The sequence below is a fragment of the Somniosus microcephalus genome, chromosome 15 (assembly GCF_052327205.1).
Source record: "Somniosus microcephalus isolate GS21.2 chromosome 15, FLI_Smic_1.0, whole genome shotgun sequence".
In the NCBI taxonomy this organism is placed as follows: Eukaryota; Metazoa; Chordata; class Chondrichthyes; order Squaliformes; family Somniosidae; genus Somniosus; species Somniosus microcephalus.
Window position 1 is genome coordinate 4,953,706 of NC_141001.1, and position 25,198 is coordinate 4,978,903.

Genomic DNA, 25,198 nt, shown 5'->3' on the forward strand with positions numbered 1-25,198 from the left:
TGTGTGTGCCTTTGTGCTTGTGCATACGCATTTGTGCCTTTGTGTGTATGCACTATCGAGCCCTGCTCTATTGAAATATTTGAGGGTGAAGAGTATGTCTAAATTACTAAAATGTATTAGTCAGGTACAAAAAATAATCAAAAAGGCTAATGGAATTTTAGCCTTTAGCAGCACGGTGGCATAGTGGTTAGCACTGTTGCCTCACAGCGCCAGAGACCCGGGTTCGAATCCGGCCTCGGGTGACTGTCTGTGTGGAGTTTGCACATTCTCCCCGTGTTTGCGTGGGTTTCCTCCGGGTGCTCCGGTTTCCTCCCACAGTCCAAAGATGTGCGGGTTAGGTTGATTGGCTATGATAAATTGACCCTTAGTGTTAGGGGGATTAAATACGTGGGGTTACGGGGATAGGGTGGGATATGTGTTGGTGTAGGGGTTACGGGGATCGGGTGGGATATGTGTCGGTGCAGGCTCGATGGGCCGAAATGGCCTCTATCTGCACTGTGGGCTTTCTGTGATTCTGTGATAACTAGAGGGCTAGAATATAAAGGGGAGGAAGTTTTGCTACAGCTGTACAAAGCCCTGGTTAGACCACATCTGGAGCACTGTACAGTTCTGGGCTCCGCACCTTAGCAAGGAGAGAGTGACCTTGGAAGGAGCACAGATTCACCAGAATGTTACCAGGGCTCCCAGGGTTAGATTATGAGGAGAGATTACACAAACTAGACTTGTATTCCTGGAATATGGAAGATCGAAGGGTGATTTGCGTGCGGTTTTAGGATTTTGAAAGGAATTGATGGGGTAGATACAGAGAAACTTTTTCCGCTGGTGGGGAGTCTGGGACAAGGGATAGAACCAGAGAGCCAGGCCATTCAGGAGAGAAGTTAGGAAACACTTGTTCACTCAAAAAGCAGCAGATGCTCGCTGAATTAAAAGTTTTAAATTTGAGATCAATAGATTTTTGCTAGCCAAGGATAACTAAGGTATAAGAGTCCACGGCAGGTGGATGGAGTTAGGATACAGATCAGCCATGATTTCATTGAATGGCAGAACAGGTTCGAGGGGCTCAATGGCCTTCTCCTGTTGTGGTGATGGGTCTACCAAGGCAGTCCTGTTTATAGATCTTGGGAAGGAGGTAGAAGCTGGCTGTGCGGGGTTGGGGGTCTATTAAGTTGGAGGCCGTGGAGGGAAGATCTCCAGAGAATGATGAGGTCAGTGACAGTCTTGGAAACTGTGGCTTGATGTTCAGTGGTGGGGTCATGGTCCAGGGGAGTAGAAGATGTTCGAGAGTTGGCGTTCAGCCTCCGCGAGGTAGAGGTCGGTTCGCCAAACAATAACAGCGCCACCCTTGTCAGCAGGCTCAATGACAATGTTAGATTTGGATCTGAGAGAACGGAGTGCTGCAAGTTCAGAGGGAGGTAGGTTAGAGTAAGTGAGGGGAGCAGAGAAATTGAGATGGCCGATGTCACGCCAGCAGTTCCCAATGAAAAGATCTAGAGTTTGGTAGGCCAGGGGGAGGAGTCCAGGTGGAACGAGAAGTGTCGTCACTGTTGTACAGAAATTCTGTCAGGAAGTTGTTTGCACAGAGGGTGGACTGGACTGGGTAGGTCAAATCCCTGGAGTCAGTGGCATGTTGCGTGGGGCGATGTTGGATGGTCGGTGGGCCTTCTCACCCACTCGCCCCTCCTTCACTGTGTGGGTGCCCCACTTTATTGGGCAGGCTGCTTGTGGGCGGGTAGGTTAAACCCCTGCCCGGGGTGTACACTATTTAACAAGGGTCTGGTCAGTAATGGGATCTTTGTCTGGGAGAGGGTGGTGTTCACTGTTGATGGTTAGTGTGTGTCTATATTTACAGTGTGATATGGTTGCACTGGTGTGCAGTGTTGCCCGGAGCAGGGGAGGGCCGGGAGGTTTGCAATGTGAAGGGTGTCTCTGTTTCTCTGCTGGGGTTTGAGTCCCTGCCGTGTTTGTGGTATTTCCACATTGACTCGCTGCCTCCACTGCTCTGAAAACCTTGGTGCTCCTTCAGGTAATACGAGCCCGCTCAGAGTTACTGGGCACTTTACTGCCCCCACTGCATGTGTTTGTCACCACACTTGCTACAAACCAGAGTCTCTAGTACAGAAAGCTGTCCTGATCGATCATTCAATATCCCGCTCTGCACTCGTTACTGCCCCCGCCCCCCATGGGTTTCTTCATCCTTGACCTTCTGCCTCTACCTCGCTGTACTCCCCTCGACGCTCCAGCTCCATTCCTCACTTACAACCCGTCCCCCATGTCTACGTGCTTCTAAAATCCCATCTGCATACCCATCCCTTGTATGTCCAGATCTGTCTCTGGCTCGCAGCCTCTCCTGTCATCCTGTATTTATCGCTCGCGCGCTCTCTCGTCTCTCTCCCTCACCGTCGCTCTTGCACAGTCGTAGCTTCCCCCCTCTCCCCAGTGCACTGTGACATGCAGGGGCCGGGGTAGTAAGGGTGTGTTTGATGGTGAGGTGTGTGTAAACACACAGCCTGTGAATGTGACACTGTGCATACACCCTCAGTGTGTGTAAATACACAGCCTGTGAATGTGACACTGTGCATACACCCTCCGTGTGTGTAAACACACAGCCTGTGAATGTGACACTGTGCATACACCCTCAGTGTGTGTAAATACACAGCCTGTGAATGTGACACTGTGCATACACCCTCAGTGTGTGTAAATACACAGCCTGTGAATGTGACACTGTGCATACACCTTCAGCCTGTGTGTATGTATATCCGCAGCCTGCGACCGTGTGTAAATCAATTTTGGGGTTTGTACTGGTTACCATGGTTACCTTGCACCCCTATGATCTGGAATGCACCTTTTACTGCCCAGTATCCAGTTAATCAATGGCATGACCAGGGATTGGAGCCGTATACTTGGCCCAACTGCCAAAAGATCACGGGTGTGTTTTCCGGTTATTATGAGAGCGGGTCTGTAATGAGGCACAGCTTCACACCAAGGGCCAGTTTATTTTACATAAACTGTGTGAGCACAGTTCACTTTACACCATGAGCAACCAAGTTCCCTGCACTCCTTGATTATGTAAAACAATGAAGGTGCAACTTTGAACGGTGCCGCGTCTTCCTGAACTGAGCCACTGACGCTCGCCAGCACAGCCTGTTAAATCCGCTGCTGTGAGGGGCGTCGATCACCCACTGCGTTTGTGTGAGCGGGTGAGCGAGTCCTCTGCCTGGGAGATGGAATGTTCAATCCACCAGGCATCCATCAAAAGTTACCACTGAATGGATCGGGTATCCTTTGATGATGTGAGGCTGAGGCTCTCGTAGGTCAGCCCCGGCCAAGTCCCTCCACTGTTGGAATGGAATAGTAGGACACCTGACCCTCGAGTGTCAGGGGCACTCATCTTCTCACAGTGGCATAAAGTGCTGGCAATTGTACACTTCTTTATTGATTAAGGCTGCAGGTCTCTCGAGTAATCCACCATGGTTTCCAGCTACTGAGAAAATCAATGATGAATTTAGCTGTACATAAATAATGGGGCAGAATTTACTGTCAAAATAACGGTGAGGCTAATGGCCCCATTATTTGTAATTTATGTGCAAATCGCGTAGCAACTTCAGGCGAAAGCAGATGCAAGGTTAAACGTGAAATCCAGAGGTTGCTGTCTGAGATGAGTCACTCCGCCCTGAGCTTCACAAAATGGCACCTCACTGCCTGACGCACCATTGAACGGCATGAAGCTCCTGTAGTTGGCTCAGGGCTTGCCCATTTCAGTCTAAGTACCCTTTTAACGACGCGCTAAGTCTAAATTACTGCCAAACATCCTCTCTGGCACTGAAATTAACTTTTATAACTGTGGAGTCTCATTCTTTCAGCTTGCATGTATTGGAGATTTAAAAATAACTCTCAGTTACATTTTTTTACTTTTTCTGCCTTTTTCTCCTTTTAATCCAATCTTTCTTTCCCCTCTTAATTTCACTTACTTACCTGATTTGATATTAAATTCACTATTCTAATTTACACTTGGGTCAGATTCTGCACTGCACATTGTCAATCCTTCACTCTGATTGGTTAAGCAGATGCACAGTTGCTTGCCTAGTTCAGACAGGTCCCAGATGCCCTGTAGAGGGCGCCACGCCATTTCCATCTCCCACTTACAGCAACTTGCCGTGTAAAAGCGCATGGAATTAAACGGGTCTAACTAATGGCGGGCACCGTTTGTTCACCGGCTACGGTATATTTTGGCCCATTATAACGTTACAAAATGTCTCTCCAGCAATACAGGCAAAATTTACGACATTAATGTGTGTACAGCCTTAATGTATAACAAGAAATAGCAGGATATAATAGCAAAATACTGCGGATGCTGGAAATCTGAAATAACAACAGAAAATGCTGGAAATACTCAGCAGGCCAGGCAACATCGGTGGAGAGAGAAACAGGGTTAACGTTTCAGGTGTGGGACCCTTCATCAGAATTCAATCAGATGAAGGGCCCCAGACCTGAAACGTTAACCCTGTTTCTCTCTCCACGGATGCTGCCTGGCCTGCTGAGTATTTCCAAGAAATAGCAGGAGTAGGCCACCCCCCCCCCCCCCCCCCTCGAGTCTGCTCCACCATTCAGTAGGATCATGGCTGATCTTCGACCAACTCCTTCCCGCAGTATCCCCATATCCCTTGATTCCCTTACTGCACAAAAATCTGTTGATCTCTGTCTTGAACATACTCATTGACCAGCAACCACAGCCCTCTGAGGTATCGAATTCCAAAGGTTTACAACCCTCTGAGTGAAGAAATTCCTCCTCACCTCGGTCATAAATGGCCGACCCCTTATCCTGAGACTATGCCCCCTAGTTCCAGACACTCCAGCCAGGGGAAACAACCTCTCAGCATCTACCCTGTCAATCCCCCTCAGAATCTTGTATGTTTCAATGAGATCACCTCTCATTCTTCTAAACTCCAGAGAGTATCGGCCCATTCTACACAATCTCTCCTCATAGGACAGCCCCCTCATCCCAGGAATCAGTCTGGTGAACCTTCGTTGCACTCCCTCTAAGGCAAGTATATCATTCCTTGGGTACGGAGACCAGAACTCTACACAGTCCTCCAGGTGTGGCCTCACCAAAGCCCTGTACAATTGCAGCAAGACTTCCTCACTCTCGTACGCCAACAAACCATTTGCCTTCCTAATTGCTTGCTGTACCTGCACGGTAATTCTCTGTGTTTTGGGCACCCAGATCCCTTTCAACACCAGCATTGAATGGTTTCTCACCATTTTATTCTGTGTTTCTATTCTTCCTACCAAAGTGACTAACCTCACATTTCCCCACATTACACTCCATCTGCCACTTTCTTGCCCATTCACTTAACCTGTCTATATCCTTTTGCAGACGCGGTCTCCTGTGTGTGTGCGCGGTCTCCTGTGTGTGTGTGCGCGGTCTCCTGTGTGTGTGTGCGCGGTCTCCTGTGTGTGTGTGCGCGGTCTCCTGTGTGTGTGTGCGCGGTCTCCTGTGTGTGTGTGCGCGGTCTCCTGTGTGTGTGTGCGCGGTCTCCTGTGTGTGTGTGCGCGGTCTCCTGTGTGTGTGTGCGCGGTCTCCTGTGTGTGTGCGCGGTCTCCTGTGTGTGTGTGCGCGCGGTCTCCTGTGTGTGTGTGCGCGGTCTCCTGTGTGTGTGTGCGCGGTCTCCTGTGTGTGTGTGCGCGGTCTCCTGTGTGTGTGTGCGCGGTCTCCTGTGTGTGTGTGCGCGGTCTCCTGTGTGTGTGTGCGCGGTCTCCTGTGTGTGTGTGTGCGCGCGTGCGCGGTCTCCTGTGTGTGTGCGTGCGTGTGCGGTCTCCTGTGTGTGTGCGCGCGTGCGCGGTCTGTGTGTGTGCGCGCGTGCGCGGTCTCCTGTGTGTGCGCGCGTGCGCGGTCTCCTGTGTGTGCGCGCGCGCGCGGTCTCCTGTGTGTGCGCGCGCGCGCGGTCTCCTGTGTGTGCGCGCGCGCGCGGTCTCCTGTGTGTGCGCGCGCGCGCGGTCTCCTGTGTGTGCGCGCGCGGTCTCCTGTGTGTGCGCGCGCGGTCTCCTGTGTGTGCGCGCGCGCGGTCTCCTGTGTGTGCGCGCGCGTGCGCGGTCTCCTGTGTCCTGGATGGTGTCGAGCTCCTTGAGTGTTGTTGGAGCTGCACTCATCCAGGCAAGTGGAGAGTATTCCATCACACTCCTTACTTGTGCCTTGTAGATGGTGGAAAGGCTTTGGGGAGTCAGGAGGTGAAACACTCGCCACAGAATACCCAGCCTCTGACCTGCTCTTGTTGCCACAGTGTTTATGTGGCCGGTCCAGTTAAGTTTCTGGTCAAGGGTGACCCCCAGGATGTTGATGGTGGGGGATTCGGAGTTGGTAATGCCGTTGAATGTCGAGGGGAGGTGGTTAGACTCTCGCTTGTTGGAGATAGTCCAGGTCTTGTTGCATGTGGACATGGACTGCTTCATTGGCCCAGTAATTCCGTTCCAAACGCGCGAGTACGGTCGGGGTACTCACGCGTCTGGCCGGAGGAAATGCCGGTTTTCAGCATGCACAGCGCATGCGGGGAAAACCGGCATTTCCTGTCCTCTGAACGAAGGGGTTCAGAGGCACAGCGCGTGCGACTGCACAGGCAGCGCGTGCGCAGTGAACTTCGTCGATTTCATTCATGGATTCAATGAGGTTAAGTCCTTACAACTTACACATGAAAAAAGCATGTGTGAAGTTGCTCCAGAGGCTGCGGAGGAAGATATATTTTATCGTGGAGCTTCTGAAAGGCAATATTTTTGTTTGGGAAAGGGAGGAAAGTTATTTTAAGAAATGCTGAGGTAAGTTTTAAAGTTTAATTTTTTTTTTTTAACGGGTTTTCAGTACTGTAGGTAGAAGAAGCAATTGTGGCTGTGTGAATTGAATGTGAAAATGACTTCTAAAATGAGTAATGTAACATTTCCAACATTTTTAAGAAAGAAACTTTTTTAAAAGAATATATTACTGATGAAAAGTTTCTTTCTTAAAAATGTTGGAGTCATTTTCACATTTAATAAACACAGCAAATTCAATTCACATAGCCACAATTGCTCCTTCTACCTACAGTACTGAAAACCCGTTTTAAAAAACAAAAATAAACTTTAAAACTTACCTCAGCATTTCTTAAAATAACTTTCCTCCCTTTCCCAAACAAAAATATTGCCTTTCAGAAGCTGCACGATAAAATATATCTTCCTCCGCAGCCTCTGAAGCAACCGTATTCATGCTTTTTTCACGTGTAAGTTGTAAGGACTTAACCTCACTGAAAGCATGAATGAAAGCAGCGAATTTTACTGCGCACGCGCTGCCTGTGCAGTCGCACGCGTTCTGCCTCTGAACCCCTTCGTTCAGAGGACAGGAAATGCCGGTTTTCCCCGCATGCACTGTGCATGCTGAAAACCGGCATTTCCTCCGGCCAGACGCGTAAGTACCCTGTCCGTACTCGCGCGTTTGGAACGGAATTACTGGGCCAACATTTTACATGTCAATAAAATAAAAAATTTAACAATTGCTCAATTTGCCCCCTTGCATCTGAGACTGAGGGTCCAAGGAGGTGCATTGCGCAAGAGGTCATCGTCGTACGTATCCTCACACTGTTCCCTTTCGGGAACTGTATGAAGTGGTGGAAGGATTTCTGGCCACGTTAACGCTCCTTCCGTGACCATAACCATCTTCATACCAGCCATTAGGGTGGTTAGTCCTATGGCGTGAGGGTTTTACGGGCTCCCACAACCCATCTGAGGGGGGGGGGGGCCACCCACACCCGCGGACGCAAGTATCCCGCTGGATGTCCACCCAGAATTTATAGTTGGAGCTCCGACTCCACTTGCCGGGACTGTCTGGAGTGGGGTTCGAAACCCTACTCCTTCTGGCCCAGCGGCGGGGATGCTTACTGCTACGCAAAAGGCCCACTCCGCACAAAAGGTGACACCCATACGTTTCCTGCGCCTTTTCCCTCCCCGTGACTGGAGCCCTATGCTGCCACTTGAAAGACCAAGCTATCATCTGTCCTTTTTGCGGCGCCTTTGACTTCTCATTACCAATGATGAGCAGGCGCTGCGCCTCCACCTCCTTGAGGAGATTGCTGAGGTCATCATCAGTTCAATTGTGAGTTCTTTTAATGCTGTGAATTGTGCTCATTCCAGCCATTTCACGTTGCTAATCGGATTGGGCCTTTGGCATAGCGGTAGGATCCCCACCGCTGGGCCAGATCAAGGTAGGGTTTCGAACCCCGCTCCAGACAGTCCCGGCAAGTGGAGTCGGAGCTCCGGCTCTAAATTCTGGGTTGACATCCAGTGGGATATTTGCGTCCGTGGGTGTGGGTGGCCCTCCCTCCTTGTATAGCTTGTGGGAGCCCGTAAAACCCTCCCGCCATAGGACTAACCGCCCTAATGGCTGGTTCAAAGATGGTTACAGTCACGGAAGGAGCGTGAATCACGGCCATAAATCCTTCCACCACTTCATACAGTTCCCCAAAGGGAACAGTGTGAAGACACGTATGACGACAACGTTGCTAAATAAATAAATGGAATGAAAAAAATTCTTTCAGGGCTTTTAAAAGCATTTAAATTGCCTTAATTCTGTTTAAAACTACTTCAGATTCTTCAAAATAATGTAAACGTTTTTAAAAGTTTATAAAAGTTACCAAAAGCTTCATTAAAAATACCAAAAACCTATTTGAAATGCTGCTCGCCATGTAAAAATGCTTTGCAGCTTGGCAGAAACATTGGGGGCGTGTCCTATTAAACTGAGACCTCAAGGGGCGTGTCTCACTTGCACTGCGCGCTCCAGGCTTCACGCTGGCTGCACTCCTGGGCGGCGTGACGTCAGACGCTGCCCGGGATTCTTCTCTTTCAAAAAGGAATTCCAGGCGTCCCTGGAGGTGAACGGCAGGCACGTCGGGTAAGTGCAGATCGGGGGCTTGCACGCGCGGCAAGCCCCCGATCCGAATTTCTGCCCCATTATCTGAGGAGTTGTGACTGGCGCTGAACACTGTGCGGTCATCTGCGAACATCCCCATTTCTGACCTTATGTTGATGGAGCAGCTGAAGATGGTTGGGCCTAGGACACTGCCCTGAGGAACTCCTGCAGCGATGTCCTGGGGTTGTGATGATTGACCTCCAACCACCACAACCATCTTCCTCTGTGCTAGGTATGACTCCAGCCAGTGGAGCATTTCCCCCCTGATGCCCATTGACTTCAGTTTTACTGGGGCTCCTTGATGCCACACTCGGTCAAATGCTGCCTTGATGTGAAGGGCAGTCACTCTCGCCTCACCTCTGGAGTTCAGCTCCACTCGGCACTTCTGCCTGAAGATGGTTGCAAATGCTTCAGCCTTATCTTTTGCACTCGTGCTGGGCTCCACCATCATTGAGGATGAGGATATTCACGGAGCCTCCTCCTCCCATTGGTTGTTTAATGGTCCACCACCATTCACGACTGGATGTGGCCGGACTGCAGAGCTTTGATCTGATCCGTTGATTGTGAGATCGCTTTGCCCTGTCTATAGCATGCTGCTTCCACTTTTTAGCATGCATGCAGTCCTGTGTTGCAGCATTTTTAGGTACGCCTGGTGCTGCTCCTGGCATGGTCTTCTACACTCCTTATTGAACCAGGGTTGGTCCCCTGGCTTGGTGGTAATGGTAAAGTGAGGGATATGCCGGGCCATGAGGTTACAGACTGGTGGAATACAATTCTGCTGCTGCTGATGGCCCACAGCGCCTCATGGATGCCCAGTTTTGAGCTGCTAGATCTGTTCTGAATCTATCCCATTTAGCACGGTGGTAGTGCCACACAACACGATGGTGGGTGTCCTCAGTGTGAAGACAATGACTGTGCGGTGGTCACTGCTACCAATACTGTCATGGACAGATGCATCTGTGTGCAGTCTTGGTGTGTGACTATGTGTGTGTATAGCCTCGGTGTGTACAGTCCCAGTGTGTGACTTTGTGTGTGCAGTCTCAGTGTGTGTGTGCTATCTCGGTGTGTGTTACTGTGTACAGTGTCGGTGTGTGCGCAGTCTTGGTGTGTGACGGTGTGTGACTGTACACAGTCTCGATGTGTGCGCGGTCTCGATGTGTGCACAGTCTCGGTGTGTTACTCTGTACAGTCTCTGTGTGCGACTGTGTGTGCGCAGTTTCGAGTGTGTGCGTGTGCAGCCTCGGGTGTGCGCGGGTGTGTACAGTCGTGTGGGTGTGACTGGGCGTGTACAGTCTCTGGGTGTGACTGGGCGTGTACAGTCTCGGGGTGTGACTGGGCGTGCGCAGTCTCGGGGTGTGACTGGGCGTGTACAGTCTCGGGGTGTGACTGGGCGTGTACAGTCTCGGGGTGTGACTGGGCGTGTGCAGCCTCGGGTGTGCGCGGGTGTGTACAGTCGTGTGGGTGTGACTGGGCGCGTACAGTCTCGGGGTGTGACTGGGAGTGTACAGTCTCGGGGTGTGACTGGGCGTGTACAGTCTCGGGGTGTGACTGGGCGTGTGCAGTCTCGGGGTGTGACTGGGCGTGCGCAGTCTCGGGGTGTGACTGGGAGTGTGCAGTCTCGGGGTGTGACTGGGAGTGTGCAGTCTCGGGGTGTGACTGGGCGTGTGCAGTCTCGGGGTGTGACTGGGCGTGTGCAGTCTCGGGGTGTGACTGGGCGTGCGCAGTCTCGGGGTGTGACTGGGCGTGCGCAGTCTCGGGGTGTGACTGGGCGTGCGCAGTCTCGGGGTGTGACTGGGCGTGCACAGTCTCGGGGTGTGACTGGGCGTGCGCAGTCTCGGGGTGTGACTGGGCGTGCGCAGTCTCGGGGTGTGACTGGGCGTGCGCAGTCTCGGGGTGTGACTGGGCGTGCGCAGTCTCGGGGTGTGACTGGGCGTGCGCAGTCTCGGGGTGTGACTGGGCGTGCGCAGTCTCGGGGTGTGACTGGGCGTGCGCAGTCTCGGGGTGTGACTGGGCGTGCGCAGTCTCGGGGTGTGACTGGGCGTGCGCAGTCTCGGGGTGTGACTGGGCGTGCGCAGTCTCGGGGTGTGACTGGGCGTGCACAGTCTCGGGGTGTGACTGGGCGTGTACAGTCTCGGGGCGTGACTGGGAGTGCACAGTCTCGGGGTGTGACTGGGCGTGTACAGTCTCGGGGTGTGACTGGGCGTGTACAGTCTCGGGGTGACTGTGTGTTTGTACAGTCTCGGGGTGACTGTGTGTTTGTGCAGTCTCGGTGTGTGACTATACAATCTCGGTGTACGACATTGTTCTTGCTTTGTTCCTTTGTTAAACTCTCTCTTTTGTCTCTTGCTCGTCCGGTTTCAGTTCCACAAACTAACGAAGTGGTGACCCACAAGTACAAGACTCCGATGGTGAGTAAGCTTCTTATCTGTGGTTATTACTAATCTGTGCTTCCCTCTCCTGCTTTTCTTTCCTCCACTCGGAAACCTTTTTTTTTAAACGAGTTGGGAGCAATAAGAAATTTTTCAATTGCGTGATTTACAGGTGTTACCCAGTGTGGTATATGGGGCCTCGCCCTGTGTGGTGTATGGGATCGCCCTGTGTCCCGGTGTGGTATATGGGATCGCCCTTTGTCCCGGTGTGGTATATGGGATTGCCCTGTGTCCCGGTGTGGTGTATGGGATCGCCCTGTGTCCCGGTGTGGTGTATGGGATCGCCCTGTGTCCCGGTGTGGTGTATGGGATCGCCCTGTGTCCCAGTGTGGTATATGGGGCCTCGCCCTGTGTCCCAGTGTGGTATATGGGATCGCCCTGTGTCCCGGTGTGGTATATGGGATCGCCCTGTGTCCCGGGGTGGTGTATGGGATCTCCCTGTGTCCCAGTGTTGTATATGGGATCGCCCCGTGTCCCGGTGTCGTGTATGGGATCGCCCCGTGTCCCGGTGTAGTGTATGGGATCGCCCCGGGTCCCGGTGTGGTGTATGGGATCGCCCTGTCTCCCGGTGTGGTGTATGGGATCGCCCTGTCTCCCGGTGTGGTGTATGGGATCGCCCTGTGTCCCGGTGTGGTATATGGGATCGCCCTGTGTCCCGGTGTGGTATATGGGATCGCCCTGTGTCCCGGTGTGGTATATGGGATCGCCCTGTGTCCCGGTGTGGTATATGGGATCGCCCTCTGTCCCGGTGTGGTGTACGGGATCGCCCTGTGTCCCAGTGTGGTGTACGGGATCGCCCTGTGTCCCAGTGTGGTATATGGGATCGCCCTGTGTCCCAGTGTGGTATATGGGATCGCCATGTGTCACAGTGTGGTATATGGGATCGCCCTGTGTCCCAGTGTGGTGTATGGGATCGCCCTGTGTCCCAGTGTGGTATATGGGATCGCCCGGTGTGGTGTATGGGATCGCCCTGTGTCCCAGTGTGATGTATGGGATCGCCCGGTGTGATGTATGGGATCGCTCGGTGCGGTGTATGGGATCGCCCTGTGTCCCAGTGTGATGTATGGGATCGCCCTGTGTCCCAGTGTGGTGTATGGGATCGCCCTGTGTCCCGGTGTGGTGTATGGGATCGCCCTGTGTCCCGGTGTGGTGTATGGGATCGCCCTGTGTCCCAGTGTGATGTATGGGATCGCCCTGTGTTCCGGGGTGGTATATGGGATCGCCCTGTGTCCCAGTGTGATGTTTGGGATCGCCCTGTGTCCCAGTGTGGTGTATGGGATCGCCCTGTGTCCCAGTGTGGTATATGGGGTCGCCCGGTGTCCCAGTGTGGTATATGGGGTCGCCCTGTGTCCCAGTGTGGTATATGGGATCGCCCGGTGTGGTATATGGGATCGCCCTGTGTCCCAGTGTGGTATATGGGATCGCCCTGTGTCCCGGTGTGGTATATGGGATCGCCCGGTGTCCCGGTGTGGTATATGGGATCGCCCGGTGTCCCGGTGTGGTATATGGGATCGCCCGGTGTCCCGGTGTGGTATATGGGATCGCCCGGTGTCCCGGTGTGGTATATGGGATCGCCCTGTGTTCCGGGGTGGTATATGGGATCGCCCTGTGTCCCAGTGTGGTGTATGGGATCGCCCTGTGTCCCGGTGTGGTATATGGGATCGCCCTGTGTCCCGGTGTGGTATATGGGATCGCCCGGTGTCCCGGTGTGGTATATGGGATCGCCCGGTGTCCCGGTGTGGTATATGGGATCGCCCTGTGTCCCAGTGTGGTGTATGGGATCGCCCGGTGTCCCAGTGTGGTGTATGGGATCGCCCTGTGTCCCGGTGTGGTATATGGGATCGCCCTGTGTCCCGGTGTGGTATATGGGATCGCCCAGTGTGGTGTATGGGACCGCCCTGTGTCCTAGTGTGATGTATGGGATCGCCCTGTGTCCCGGTGTGGTATATGGGATCGCCCTGTGTCCCGGTGTGGTATATGGGATCGCCCTGTGTCCCGGTGTGGTATATGGGATCGCCCTGTGTCCCAGCGTGATGTATGGGATCGCCCTGTGTCCCAGCGTGATGTATGGGATCGCCCTGTGTCCCAGTGCGGTGTATGGGATCGCCCTGTGTCCCGGTGCGGTGTATGGGATCGCCCTGTGTCCCGGTGCGGTGTATGATCGCCCAGTGTCCCAGTGTGGTATATGGGATCGCCCGGTGTGGTGTATGGGATCGCCCTGTGTCCCAGTGTGATGTATGGGATCGCCCGGTGCGGTGTATGGGATCGCCCTGTGTCCCAGTGTGGTGTATGGGATCGCCCTGTGTCCCAGTGTGGTGTATGGGATCGCCCTGTGTCCCAGTGTGATGTATGGGATCGCCCTGTGTCCCGGTGTGGTGTATGGGATCGCCCTGTGTCCCAGTTTGATGTATGGGATCGCCCTGTGTTCCGGGGTGGTATATGGGATCGCCCTGTGTCCCAGTGTGGTGTATGGGATCGCCCTGTGTCCCAGTGTGGTGTATGGGATCGCCCTGTGTCCCGGTGTGGTATATGGGATCGCCCTGTGTCCCAGTGTGGTGTATGGGATCGCCCTGTGTCCCAGTGTGGTATATGGGGTCGCCCTGTGTCCCAGTGTGGTGTATGGGATCGCCCGGTGTCCCAGTGTGGTATATGGGGTCGCCCTGTGTCCTAGTGTGGTGTATGGGATCGCCCGGTGTCCCAGTGTGGTGTATGGGATCGCTCTGTGTCCCGGTGTGGTATATGGGATCGCCCTGTGTCCCGGTGTGGTATATGGGATCGCCCAGTGTGGTGTATGGGATTGCCCTGTGTTCTGGCGTGGTATATGGGATCGCCCGGTGTCCCGGTGTGGTATATGGGATCGCCCGGTGTCCCGGTGTGGTATATGGGATCGCCCGGTGTCCCGGTGTGGTATATGGGATCGCCCGGTGTCCCGGTGTGGTATATGGGATCGCCCTGTGCCCCGGTGTGGTGTATGGGATCGCCCTGTGTCCCGGTGTGGTAAATGGGATCGCCCTGTGTCCCGGTGTGGTATATGGGATCGCCCTGTGTCCCAGCGTGATGTATGGGATCGCCCTGTGTCCCAGTGTGGTGTATGGGATCCCCTTGTGTCCCGGTGCGGTGTATGATCGCCCGGTGTCCCAGTGTGATGTATGGGATCGCCCGGTGTGGTGTATGGGATCGCTCTGGTGTATTGAGTCTGGGTGTGCAGGCTCGATCAGCCTGTCACTGGGCCCTAGTGTGAAGTGTGTTGTATGGGTGTCCCGGTGTGGTGTATGGGATCGCTCTGGTGTATTGAGTCTGGGTGTGCAGACTCGACCAGCCGGTCACTGGGCCCTAGTGTGAAGTGTGGTTTTCATCAAACCGATGAATGAATTCAATCGCTAACACTGGGGAAAATGATAGAGACTCTATTCCATGGATATAAAACCATTCTTTAGGAAAGGGAATAGTGCCAGAGTACTGGTGGACAGCTAATGTTATTCCTATATTTAAATAGGGAGATAGAAAAAGTCCAGGGAACTATAGACCAGTTAGACATCAGTGGTAGGAAAGATAGTGGTACTTTACTCAAAGATGTAATAGAAAAACATCAAGAAATTGAAAATATAATAGAGTAGTCAGCGTGGATTTCAAAAGGGAAGTTCATGCTAGACTAATCTTATTGAATTCTTTGAAGTAGTAACAAAGGACAGATTAGGGAAATGCAGTAGGTGGAGTATATTTGGATTTTCAAAAGGACTTTGATATGGTACCGCATAGTAGAATCATGACTATGGTCCGAGCATGTGGAGTCGGGGGACAAGTAGCAGAATGGACAGCAAGCTGGCGGCACATCAGAAAACAGAGTAGAGGTTAAGGTCTAGCTACTCAGACTGGCAAAAGGTGGGAAGTGGTGTCCACAGGGATTGGTGTTGTGTCCACTGTTGCTCACAATTTACATCAATGATTTGGACTCTGGAATCGGAAGCACAATTTCACAATTTGCGGACGATACCAAATTGTGAGGCATAAATAATACAAAGGAAGAATGTGACACAATACAGGAAGACATTATTAAACTTGCAGAATGGCCGTGTAATTAAGAACATAAGAAACAGGAGCAGGAGTCGGCCAATCGGCCCCTCGAGCCTTCTCCGCCATTCAATAAGATCACGGCTGATCCAATCTTGGCCTCAACTCCACTTTCCCGCTCTCTCCCCACACCCCTCGACTCCCCTGTAGTTCAAATGTCTGTCAATCTCTGCCTTGAATATGTTCAGTGACTCCGCCTCCACAGCTCTCTGGGGAAGAGAATTCCAAAGGTTCACGACCCTCTGAGAGAAGAAATTCCTCCTCATCTCTGTCTTAAATGGGCGACCCCCTATTCTGAAACTATGCCCCTTAGTTCTAGATACCCCCACTAAGGGAAACATCCTCTCAGCATCCACCGGCAATCCCCCTCAGAATCTTATATGTTTCAATAAGATCACCTCGCATTCTTCTAAACTCCAATGAGTATAGGCCCAACCGTTCATCATACGTCAACCCCTTCATCCCAGGAATCAACCTCGTGAACCTTCTCTGCACTGCCTCCAATGCAAGTATATCCCTCCTTAAATATGGAGACCACAACTGTACGCAGTACTCCAGGTGCGGTCTCACCAGCGCCCTGTACAGTTGTAGCAGGACTTCCTTACTTTTATACTCCATACCCCTTGCAATAAAGGCCAACATTCCTTTAGTCTTCCTAATTACTTGCTGTACCTGCATGTTAACTGTTTGTGTTTCCTGTACTCGGACCCCCCGATCCCTCTGTACCGCAGCATCCTGTAGTCTCCATTTAATAATAATTTGCTTTTTCATTCTTCCTACCAAAGTGGATAACCTCACATTTTCCCACATTATACTCCATCTGCCAAATGTTTGCCCACTCACTGAACCTCTCTATCTCCCTTTGCAGACTCTGTGTCCTCCTCACAACTTGCTCACCCACCTATCTTTGTACCAGCAGCAACTTTAGCTCCAGTACACTCGGTCCCTTCATCGAAGTCATTAATATAGATTGTAAATAGTTCAGGCCCCAGCACTGATCACTAGTTACTGGTTGCCAACCGTAAAATGACCCATTTATCCCGACTCTCTGTTTTCTGTCAGTTAGCCAATCCCTATTCATGCTGATATATTACCCCCACCCCCGTGAGCTCTTATCTTGTGCAGTAACCTTTTATGTGGCACCTTATCGAATGCCTTCTGGAAATCCAAATACACCACATCTACTGGTTCCCCTTTATCCACCCTGCTCATTACATCCTCAAAGAACTCCAGCAAATTTGTCAAACACAATTTCCCTTGGCAAATTAATTTCAGTATAGATAAGGTGAGGTGGTGTATTTTGGAATAAGGAGGCCACATATTCCTTGGATAATAAGTCTTAATGGGGTAGAGGAGGAAAGGGACCTCGTGGTGCAGATACACACATCACTACCAGGACTGAGAGGATATACTTATTAGGAAATAGAAGACTGAGGGGTGACTTGATGGAGGTCTTTAAGATAATGAAAGGGTTTGATGTGGTAGATGTGGGAGAGACCAAAAGTAGAGGTCAAAAATATAAGATAGTCCCTAATAAATCCAATAGGGAATTCAGGAGAAACTTCTTTACCCAGAGAGTGGTGAGAATGTGGAACTCGCTACCACAGGGAGTGGTTGAGGCGAATAACACAGATGCATTTAAGGGGAGGCTAGATAAACACGTGAGGGAGAAAGGAATAGAAGGGTGAGATGAAGTAGGGTGGGAGGAGGCTCGTGTGGAGCATAAACGCTGGCAAGGACTAGTTGGCCCGAATGGCTTGTTTCTGTGTTGTGGACTCTATGTAACTCGATGAATTTGATCACTTACACTGGGGAAAATGCTGCAACACTGCACCTGCCACACCTGAATGTTCAATATTTGGTGGCTGTGCAGAAATAGAATCACACAGCAGGTCAGTCAGATTCTGAGCAAGAGGGCACAAACCTGCAGCCAATTTCCAGAATGTTCCTTTTCTTACTGACTGGTTAGTGTGAGCGTGAGTGAGGCTGGTTTGTGGTGGTTTTAATCCTCCCCCCCCCCCCCTTGTCTCACTCCAGGCCCATGAGATCTGTTACTCCGTGCTGTGTCTGTTCTCCTACATGGCCGCAGTTCGAGGGAAAGAGATGGAGAACAAAAATAAGGTGACCCCGGCGCGGTAAGACATCAGCTCGTCACGCAACCCCCAACCCCCGCTACCCAGCACGATGTCCGCCACTCAACCGCCCAACCCCGCAACGCTGCAGCTCAAATCCAGCCGGGTTCATCGCAAGTGACTGCTGCTCAACTCATGCTCGTTCCCAAACCACTTCATTCGCTCGAGGCTTGCCCAATTAACTGACCAGTTCAGGAGGTCCTCATTTGACTGTGCCCCCACTGAGCATAATTATATGCCAGCTTTAGGACTGCACCATTGATCTCACTTCAAATACAATCTTCAACATTGGTCCCACACTGGATTCACTGCAAACCCGCCCGTTGAGGACCACTCCTGCACTGGATTCACTGCATATTTACCCATTGAGAACTGCTCCAGCACTGGATTCACTGCATATTCACCCATCGAGGATCCCTGCACTGGATTTGCTGCATATTCTACCATTGAGGATGACTACACTGGAGTCACTGCATATTTACCCATTGAGGACCACTCCTGCACTGGATTCACTGCAATTCCACCCATCAAGGACCACTACTCCACTGGATTCACTGTATATTTACCCATTGAGAACTGCTCCAGCACTGGATTCACTGCATATTCACCCATCGAGGACTCCTGCACTGGATTTGCTGCATATTCTACCATTGAGGACCACTCCTGCACTGGATTCACTGCATATTCAATAATCAATGACTACTACACTGGATTCACTGAGAATGTGCCCACTCAGGACTGCTCCACTGAAATCACTGTCCCTTCACCCATTCAGGTTCACTAAGCACAGCGATAGATGCAAATTACCCAGTGTGGATTGCTTCGCCACTGGACTTCTCTGTGAATTACTCACCTCTTCACGGAATTCACTCTAAATTTGCCCATCCAGGACATCCCCCTCACTGGATTCAACTGAAGGGCCATCTTCCACTGGATTCGCCCACTGAGGAGCCATTTTCCACTAGATTCAACCACCGAGGGGCGATCTTCCACTGGATTCGCCCACCGAGGAGCAATCTTCCACTGGATTCGCCCACCGAGGAGCAATCTTCCACTGGATTCGCCCACCGAGGAGCAATCTTCCACTGGATTCGCCCACCGAGGAGCAATCTTCCACTGGATTCGCCCACCGAGGAGCGATCTTCCACTGGATTTGCCCACCGAGGAGCAATCTTCCACTGGATTCGCCCACCGAGGAGCAATCTTCCACTGGATTCGCCCAGTGAGGGGCGATCTTCCACTGGATTCGCCCAGTGAGGAGCGATCTTCCACTGGATTCGCCCAGTGAGGGGCGATCTTCCACGGGATTCGCCCACCGAGGAGCGATCTTCCACTGGATTCGCCCAGTGAGGGGCGATCTTCCACTGGATTCGCCCAGTGAGGAGCGATCTTCCAATATCATTCACTGCAGGCGTGACCCTCCTTGGGCGCAAAGACTACCCCTAGTTGTTTTGCTGTGCCCGCTCCGTGTTCAATGTACAGTTGAGGTGTTGAGACTGTGAGTGTTCTCCATTATTCCACGTTGTTCTCCCCATCACTCAGAGCGGTGCCCGCGCCAGTTTCAGTCCGCGATGGCCTGGCAGTGCCCTCGGACAGACCGAGCCCATTGCACCATGCCAGCAGCTGCCTTTGGTTCCAATCCCACCTGTACCAGTGCAGAGCCGAGGGCTGATCACGTGAGAGATATGGAGAGAGGCCCTGTTGAGAGGCAGGTGATGCCCCTGCTCAGCAGCAGCCTCCCGAAGTCCTTTGACCTGCTGACCTCTCCAGACTCTCTGAATGCTATTCATGTTGGCATGCATGGCCTCCTCCTAGCCTGCCAGCCTCGTGCCCAGTCCTGCCCCATGTGTCCACAGAGTATGTAAAGGTAGCTGCCTACAGTTCAGTGAGGAGATGGCTGCTCCGCCATTTGCTGATTGAAGATTTCACGCCCGTTGGGTTAGAGGGATGTGTAACCAGCCAGGCCCCTGACCTATGTGCCTGTTGGTGACCCAGCAATGGTCTGAGACACAGACTGCATCCCACCCCCACTCCACCAACTTACAGCCAGCCCAGTCACTGGCCAATTTCAAATGCTGCCTATTGGTTATAAAGCACTATGAGAGGGTTGAGATTTTTACTCGCATTGGAGCCAGTATTCACTCCCCGCCCACCACCCCCCCTCGCTCCCTGTGTTGATAGAGGAGTAATGCCCCCGTACCCAGAGTAACAGAGGAGTAATCCCCCCCGTACCCAGAGTGATAGAGGAGTAATCCCCGTACCCGGAGTGATAGAGGAGTAATCCCCCCCCGTACCCGGAGTGATAGAGGAGTAATCCCCCCCGTACCCGGAGTGATAGAGGAGTAATTCCCCCCGTACCCGGAGTGATAGAGGAGTAATCCCCCCCCCCCGTACCCGGAGTGATAGAGGAGTAATCCCCCGTACCCGGAGTGATAGAGGAGTAATCCCCCGTACCCAGAGTGATAGAGGAGTAAGTCCCCCGTACCCGGATTGATAGAGGAGTGTTCCCCGTACCCAGAGAAGGGTTTTTGTGACTTGTTTATTTCCCAGTTACACTCCTTACTGGCTGTGATACTGACACGTGTCTCCTCCAGCCCCCACACACACTCCTGCAGAGCTCTATTCACCCGTCTGCTACGCTGTTGGATAGCGAGCTGATGGGAAATGAAGTATTGAGTGTACATTGCAAGGAGTGACCACTGGCAGTGTGTCCCCGGGACTGGAACTTGCTGCCAGCTTCTGTATGTTGTGCGTGTTTTTATGTTGAATATTCTGATCTAGTTTGGCCAGAAAGGTTTTTATTTTTTGTGTTTGATGCTTGCTGCTGTAGGATGGGGATTTCTGGTGTAAATATTTCAGTATTAAATGTATTTATAGCATTGTACAGTACCTTGAATGTTGCAATAAAACCTTGTCCATGTGCCTCTGTCTCGCTCCTGTCTCTCAAAAGTATCCTTATCCATCACCTACCGCCCCGACGCACCTTTACTCCTCCTCCCTCCTGAAGGCATTAGCTCTTGCTCGGGTACCAGACCCCCCCCTCGTGTCGTGCTCAGATAGCCACGTGAGTTAGTGGGGCATGCAACCGTGGGGGCGTCACAGGCCTCTGCTATGATCCTCACACCCACACACACTGGATCCTAGCAAAGGGGCACTGGCTAACAATGGACTGCAGGACCTAGGCTAATACTCTCCCCCAGCCCCACACACTCGCTCTCTCTCTGTCTCGCTCGCTCTCTCTCTGTCTCGCTCGCTCTCTGTCTGTCTGTCGGGCTCGCTCGCTCTCTGTCGGGCTCGCTCGCTCTCTGTCGGGCTCGCTCGCTCTCTGTCGGGCTCGCTCGCTCTCTGTCGGGCTCGCTCGCTCTCTGTCGGGCTCGCTCGCTCTCTGTCGGGCTCGCTCGCTCTCTGTCGGGCTCGCTCGCTCTCTGTCGGGCTCGCTCGCTCTCTGTCGGGCTCGCTCGCTCTCTGGCTCGCTCGCTCTCTGTCTGGCTCGCTCGCTCTCTGTCTGGCTCGCTCGCTCTCTGTCTGGCTCGCTCGCTCTCTGTCTGGCTCGCTCGCTCCTTGTCTGGCTCGCTCGCTCGCTCTCTGTCTGGCTCGCTCGCTCGCTCTCTGGCTCGCTCGCTCGCTCTCTGGCTCTCTGTCTGGCTCGCTCGCTCGCTCTCTGGCTCTCTGTCTGGCTCGCTCGCTCTCTGTCTGGCTCGCTCGCTCGCTCGCTCTCTGTCTGGCTCGCTCGCTCGCTCTCTGTCTGGCTCGCTCGCTCTCTGTCTGGCTCGCTCGCTCTCTGTCTGGCTCGCTCTCTGGCTCGCTCGCTCGCTCTCTCTGGCTCGCTCGCTCGCTCTCTGTCTGGCTCGCTCGCTCTCTGTCTGGCTCGCTCGCTCGCTCTCTGGCTCGCTCGCTCTCTGTCTGGCTCGCTCGCTCGCTCTCTGTCTGGCTCGCTCGCTCGCTCTCTGTCTGGCTCGCTCGCTCACTCTCTGGCTCGCTCGCTCGCTCACTGTCTGGCTCGCTCGCTCTCTGTCTGGCTCGCTCGCTCGCTCTCTGTCTGGCTCGCTCGCTCTCTGTCTCGCTCGCTCGCTCTCTGTCTGGCTCGCTCTCTGTCTGGCTCGCTCGCTCGCTCTCTGGCTCGCTCGCTCTCTGTCTGGCTCGCTCGCTCTCTGTCTGGCTCAGGCTCGCTCGCTCTCTGTCTGGCTCACGCTCGCTCGCTCTCTGTCTGGCTCGCTCGCTCGCTCGCTCTCTGTCTGGCTCGCTCGCTCTCTGTCTGGCTCGCTCGCTCTCTGTCTGGCTCGCTCGCTCGCTCTCTGTCTGGCTCGCTCGCTCGCTCTCTGTCTGGCTCGCTCGCTCGCTCTCTGTCTGGCTCGCTCGCTCGCTCTCTGTCTGGCTCGCTCGCTCGCTCTCTGTCTGGCTCGCTCGCTCTCTGTCTGGCTCGCTCGCTCGCTCTCTGTCTGGCTCGCTCGCTCGCTCGCTCTCTGTCTGGCTCGCTCGCTCGCTCTCTGTCTGGCTCGCTCGCTCGCTCTCTGTCTGGCTCGCTCGCTCGCTCTCTGTCTGGCTCGCTCGCTCGCTCGCTCTCTGTCTGGCTCGCTCGCTCGCTCGCTCTCTGTCTGGCTCGCTCGCTCGCTCTCTGTCTGGCTCGCTCGCTCTCTGTCTGGCTCGCTCGCTCTCTGTCTGGCTCGCTCGCTCTGGCGGCCTGGCTCTCTCGCTCTGGCGGCCTGGCTCTCTCGCTCTGGCGGCCTGGCTCTCTCGCTCTGGCGGCCTGGCTCTCTCGCTCTGGCGGCCTGGCTCTCTCGCTCTGGCGGCCTGGCTCTCTCGCTCTGGCGGCCTGGCTCTCTCGCTCTGGCGGCCTGGCTCTCTCGCTCTGGCGGCCTGGCTCTCTCGCTCTGGCGGCCTGGCTCGCTCGCTCTGGCGGCCTGGCTCGCTCGCTCTGGCGGCCTGGCTCTCTCGCTCTGGCGGCCTGGCTCTCTCGCTCTGGCGGCCTGGCTCGCTCGCTCTGGCGGCCTGGCTCGCTCGCTCTGGCGGCCTGGCTCTCTCGCTCTCTGTCTGTCACGCTTGCTCTCGCGCATACTCTCTCACTGCCTATCACACACTCTGTCTCTCTCTCACTATCTCGCACTCTATCTCTCTCGCATACTATCACACGCACTCTATAGCTGTCGCCCGCATAGGGATCGGCAGATTAGGAAGGTGAATGCGTGGCTGAAAGACTGGTGTGGGAAGAAGGGCTTCCATTTCATGGGATACTGGGACAGGAAGGCGCTGTATCGCTGGGATGTGCTCCCCCTAACCAGAGTTGGACCAGTGTCTCAGCGGAAAGAATAAATAGGGTTGTGGGTAGGACTTTAAACTAGTAAGATGGGGAAGGGATCTGGTGAACATAATATAAAACTGAAGGTAAAAGAAATAGGAAATGAGAGTAAAGGTCAGATGAAGGTAAGGAACAAGGGGAACATAAATGGACGGAGAACAAATATAGTAAAAGAACATAAGTATAAAATAACTTAAAAATAAAATGAAGGGAACAATTAAAACAAATTAAATTCCCTGTACAGCAACGTACGCAGCACCTGAAGCAAAGCGGGGGAACTGCAGGCAATAATTCATAGCGAGGAGCCAGATGTAGTCGGGATAACTGAAACATGGCTACATAAAAAAACAGGACTGGAAGTTAAATATTGCAGGATATAATGCATTTAGAAAGGATAGGGATGGAAGAAGGTGGGGTGGCTGTAATAATTGGAGACAACATAATGTCAATAGGAAAAAGGGACATAACTAATGAGATAGAAATAGAATCCATGTGGATTGAGACAAAGGATAAGAAGAGATCGATCACGTTAATAGGAATAATCTACAGGCCACTGAATAGTGGATGGGAAGTGGAGGAAGCAATATGTAGGCAAATCTATGAAATGAGTAAAAAACATAGAATAATAATCTGCAACTTTTATAAACGACCTAGACTCGGGTGTAGGGAGCAGCTTTATAAAGTTTGCAGATGATATGAAACTTGGTAAAACAGTAGATCATGATGAGGATAGATACAGGCTTCAGGATGACATAGACAGAATGGTGAAATGGGCAGAAGTGTGAAGTGATGCACTTTGGGAGGACTAGTAGGGAAAGACTGTAATATAAATGGCACGATTGTGAAAAGGGTAGATGAGCAGAGAGACCTTGGCCATGTACATAAATCCTTAAAGGTGGTAGGCCAAGTTGATGAGGTGGTTAAAGAAGCTCATGGATTATTTGGGTTTATAAATGGAGGAATGGAATATAAAAGTAAAGTGATCCTGCTCGAACTTTATAAAGCACTGGTTGGCCCTCCGCTGGATTATTGTGGACAATTCTGGGCCCCACACTTCAGGAAAGATACAGAGGTTTACCAGGATGTTGCAAGGGATGAGGGACTTCAGTTATGAGGAGTGGTTGAAAAGTTAGGACTGTTCTCTGTGGAACAGAGAAGGTTAAGAGATGACCTCTGGTTAATAAAGCCATTTAAAATAAAGCAACCCAAGCACTGGGGTTCATTTCTGTACAGATAGAATTGAAAAGCAGTGAAGTGATGTTAAACTTGTATCGAACCTTGGTTAGACACTTGGAGGACTGTGCACAGTTGTGGTCGCCATGTTATAAAAAGGATATAGAGGCACTGGAGAAGGTGCAAAAATGATTCACAAGGATGATACCAGAACTGAGAGGATATACTTATCAGGAAAGGCTGAACAGGCTGGGGCTCTTTTCTCTAGATAAGAGAAGGCTGAGGGGTGACCTGGTGGAGGGCTTTAAGACAATGGAAGGGTTTGATAGGGTAGACATGAAGAAAATGTTTCCACTTGTCGGGGAGTCCAAAAATATAAGACAGTCACCAATAAATCCAATAGGGAATTCAGGAGAAACTCCTTTACCCGGAGAGTGGTGAAAATGTGGAAGTCGCTACCACAGGGAGTGGTTGAGGCGAATCGCATTGATGCATTTAAGGGGAAGCTGGATAAGCACATGAGGGAGAAAGGAATAGAAGGTTATGCTGATCGATGAAGTAGGGTGGGAGGCGGCTCGAGTGGAGCATAAACACTGGCATAGACCAGTTAGGCTAAATGGCCTGTTTCTAAGCTGTCGACGCGATATAATTCAGTCCTCCATCTCCTGCCCTCACTATCTCCTCCCCTCTGAGCACCATCCTCAGTCCTCCATCTCCTGTGTTCACCATCTCCTCTCCCCTCACCATCTCCTCTCCACTTAGACAAAGGAATAGAGAACTGTATATCCAAGTGTGCTGATGAAACTAAGTTAAGCAGCACAGTAAATAGTGTAGATGGGAACAGGAAGTTACAAAGGGACATTGATTAAATGTGGGCAGAACTTTTGTAGATGGAGTTCAATGTGGGGAAGTGTGAGCTCATCCACTTAAGAAAGACAAATCGGATAGTTTCTAAATGGCGAGAAGCTAGGAACTGGATGAGCAGAGAGATTTATGGGTCCACGTACAGAAATCACAAAAAGCTAGTGCACAGGTACAACAAATAATAACAAAGGCTAATGGACTGTTGGCCTTTACCTCAAAGAGCTGGAATACAAAGGGGAGGACATTATGTTACAGCTGTTCAGAGCTCTGGTTAGCCCCCACCTGGACACTGCGTTCAGTTCTGGGC

The 25,198-nt window shown here is 52.4% G+C and overlaps 1 protein-coding gene across 1 annotated transcript in view; it reads left to right on the forward strand.

Annotated features, from left to right (window-relative positions):
• The window catches only part of madd (MAP-kinase activating death domain), a 268,175-nt gene extending 247,695 nt beyond the window's left edge, over window positions 1-20,480 (forward strand). Inside the window, exons 32-33 of the mRNA XM_086007468.1 lie at window positions 11,288-11,334; window positions 17,464-20,480. Of these exons, the coding sequence (XP_085863594.1) occupies window positions 11,288-11,334; window positions 17,464-17,565 (149 nt within the window). The 3' untranslated portion in view covers window positions 17,566-20,480. The remainder of the gene's footprint in view (window positions 1-11,287; window positions 11,335-17,463) is intronic.
• The last annotated feature ends 4,718 nt before the right edge of the window (window positions 20,481-25,198 follow it).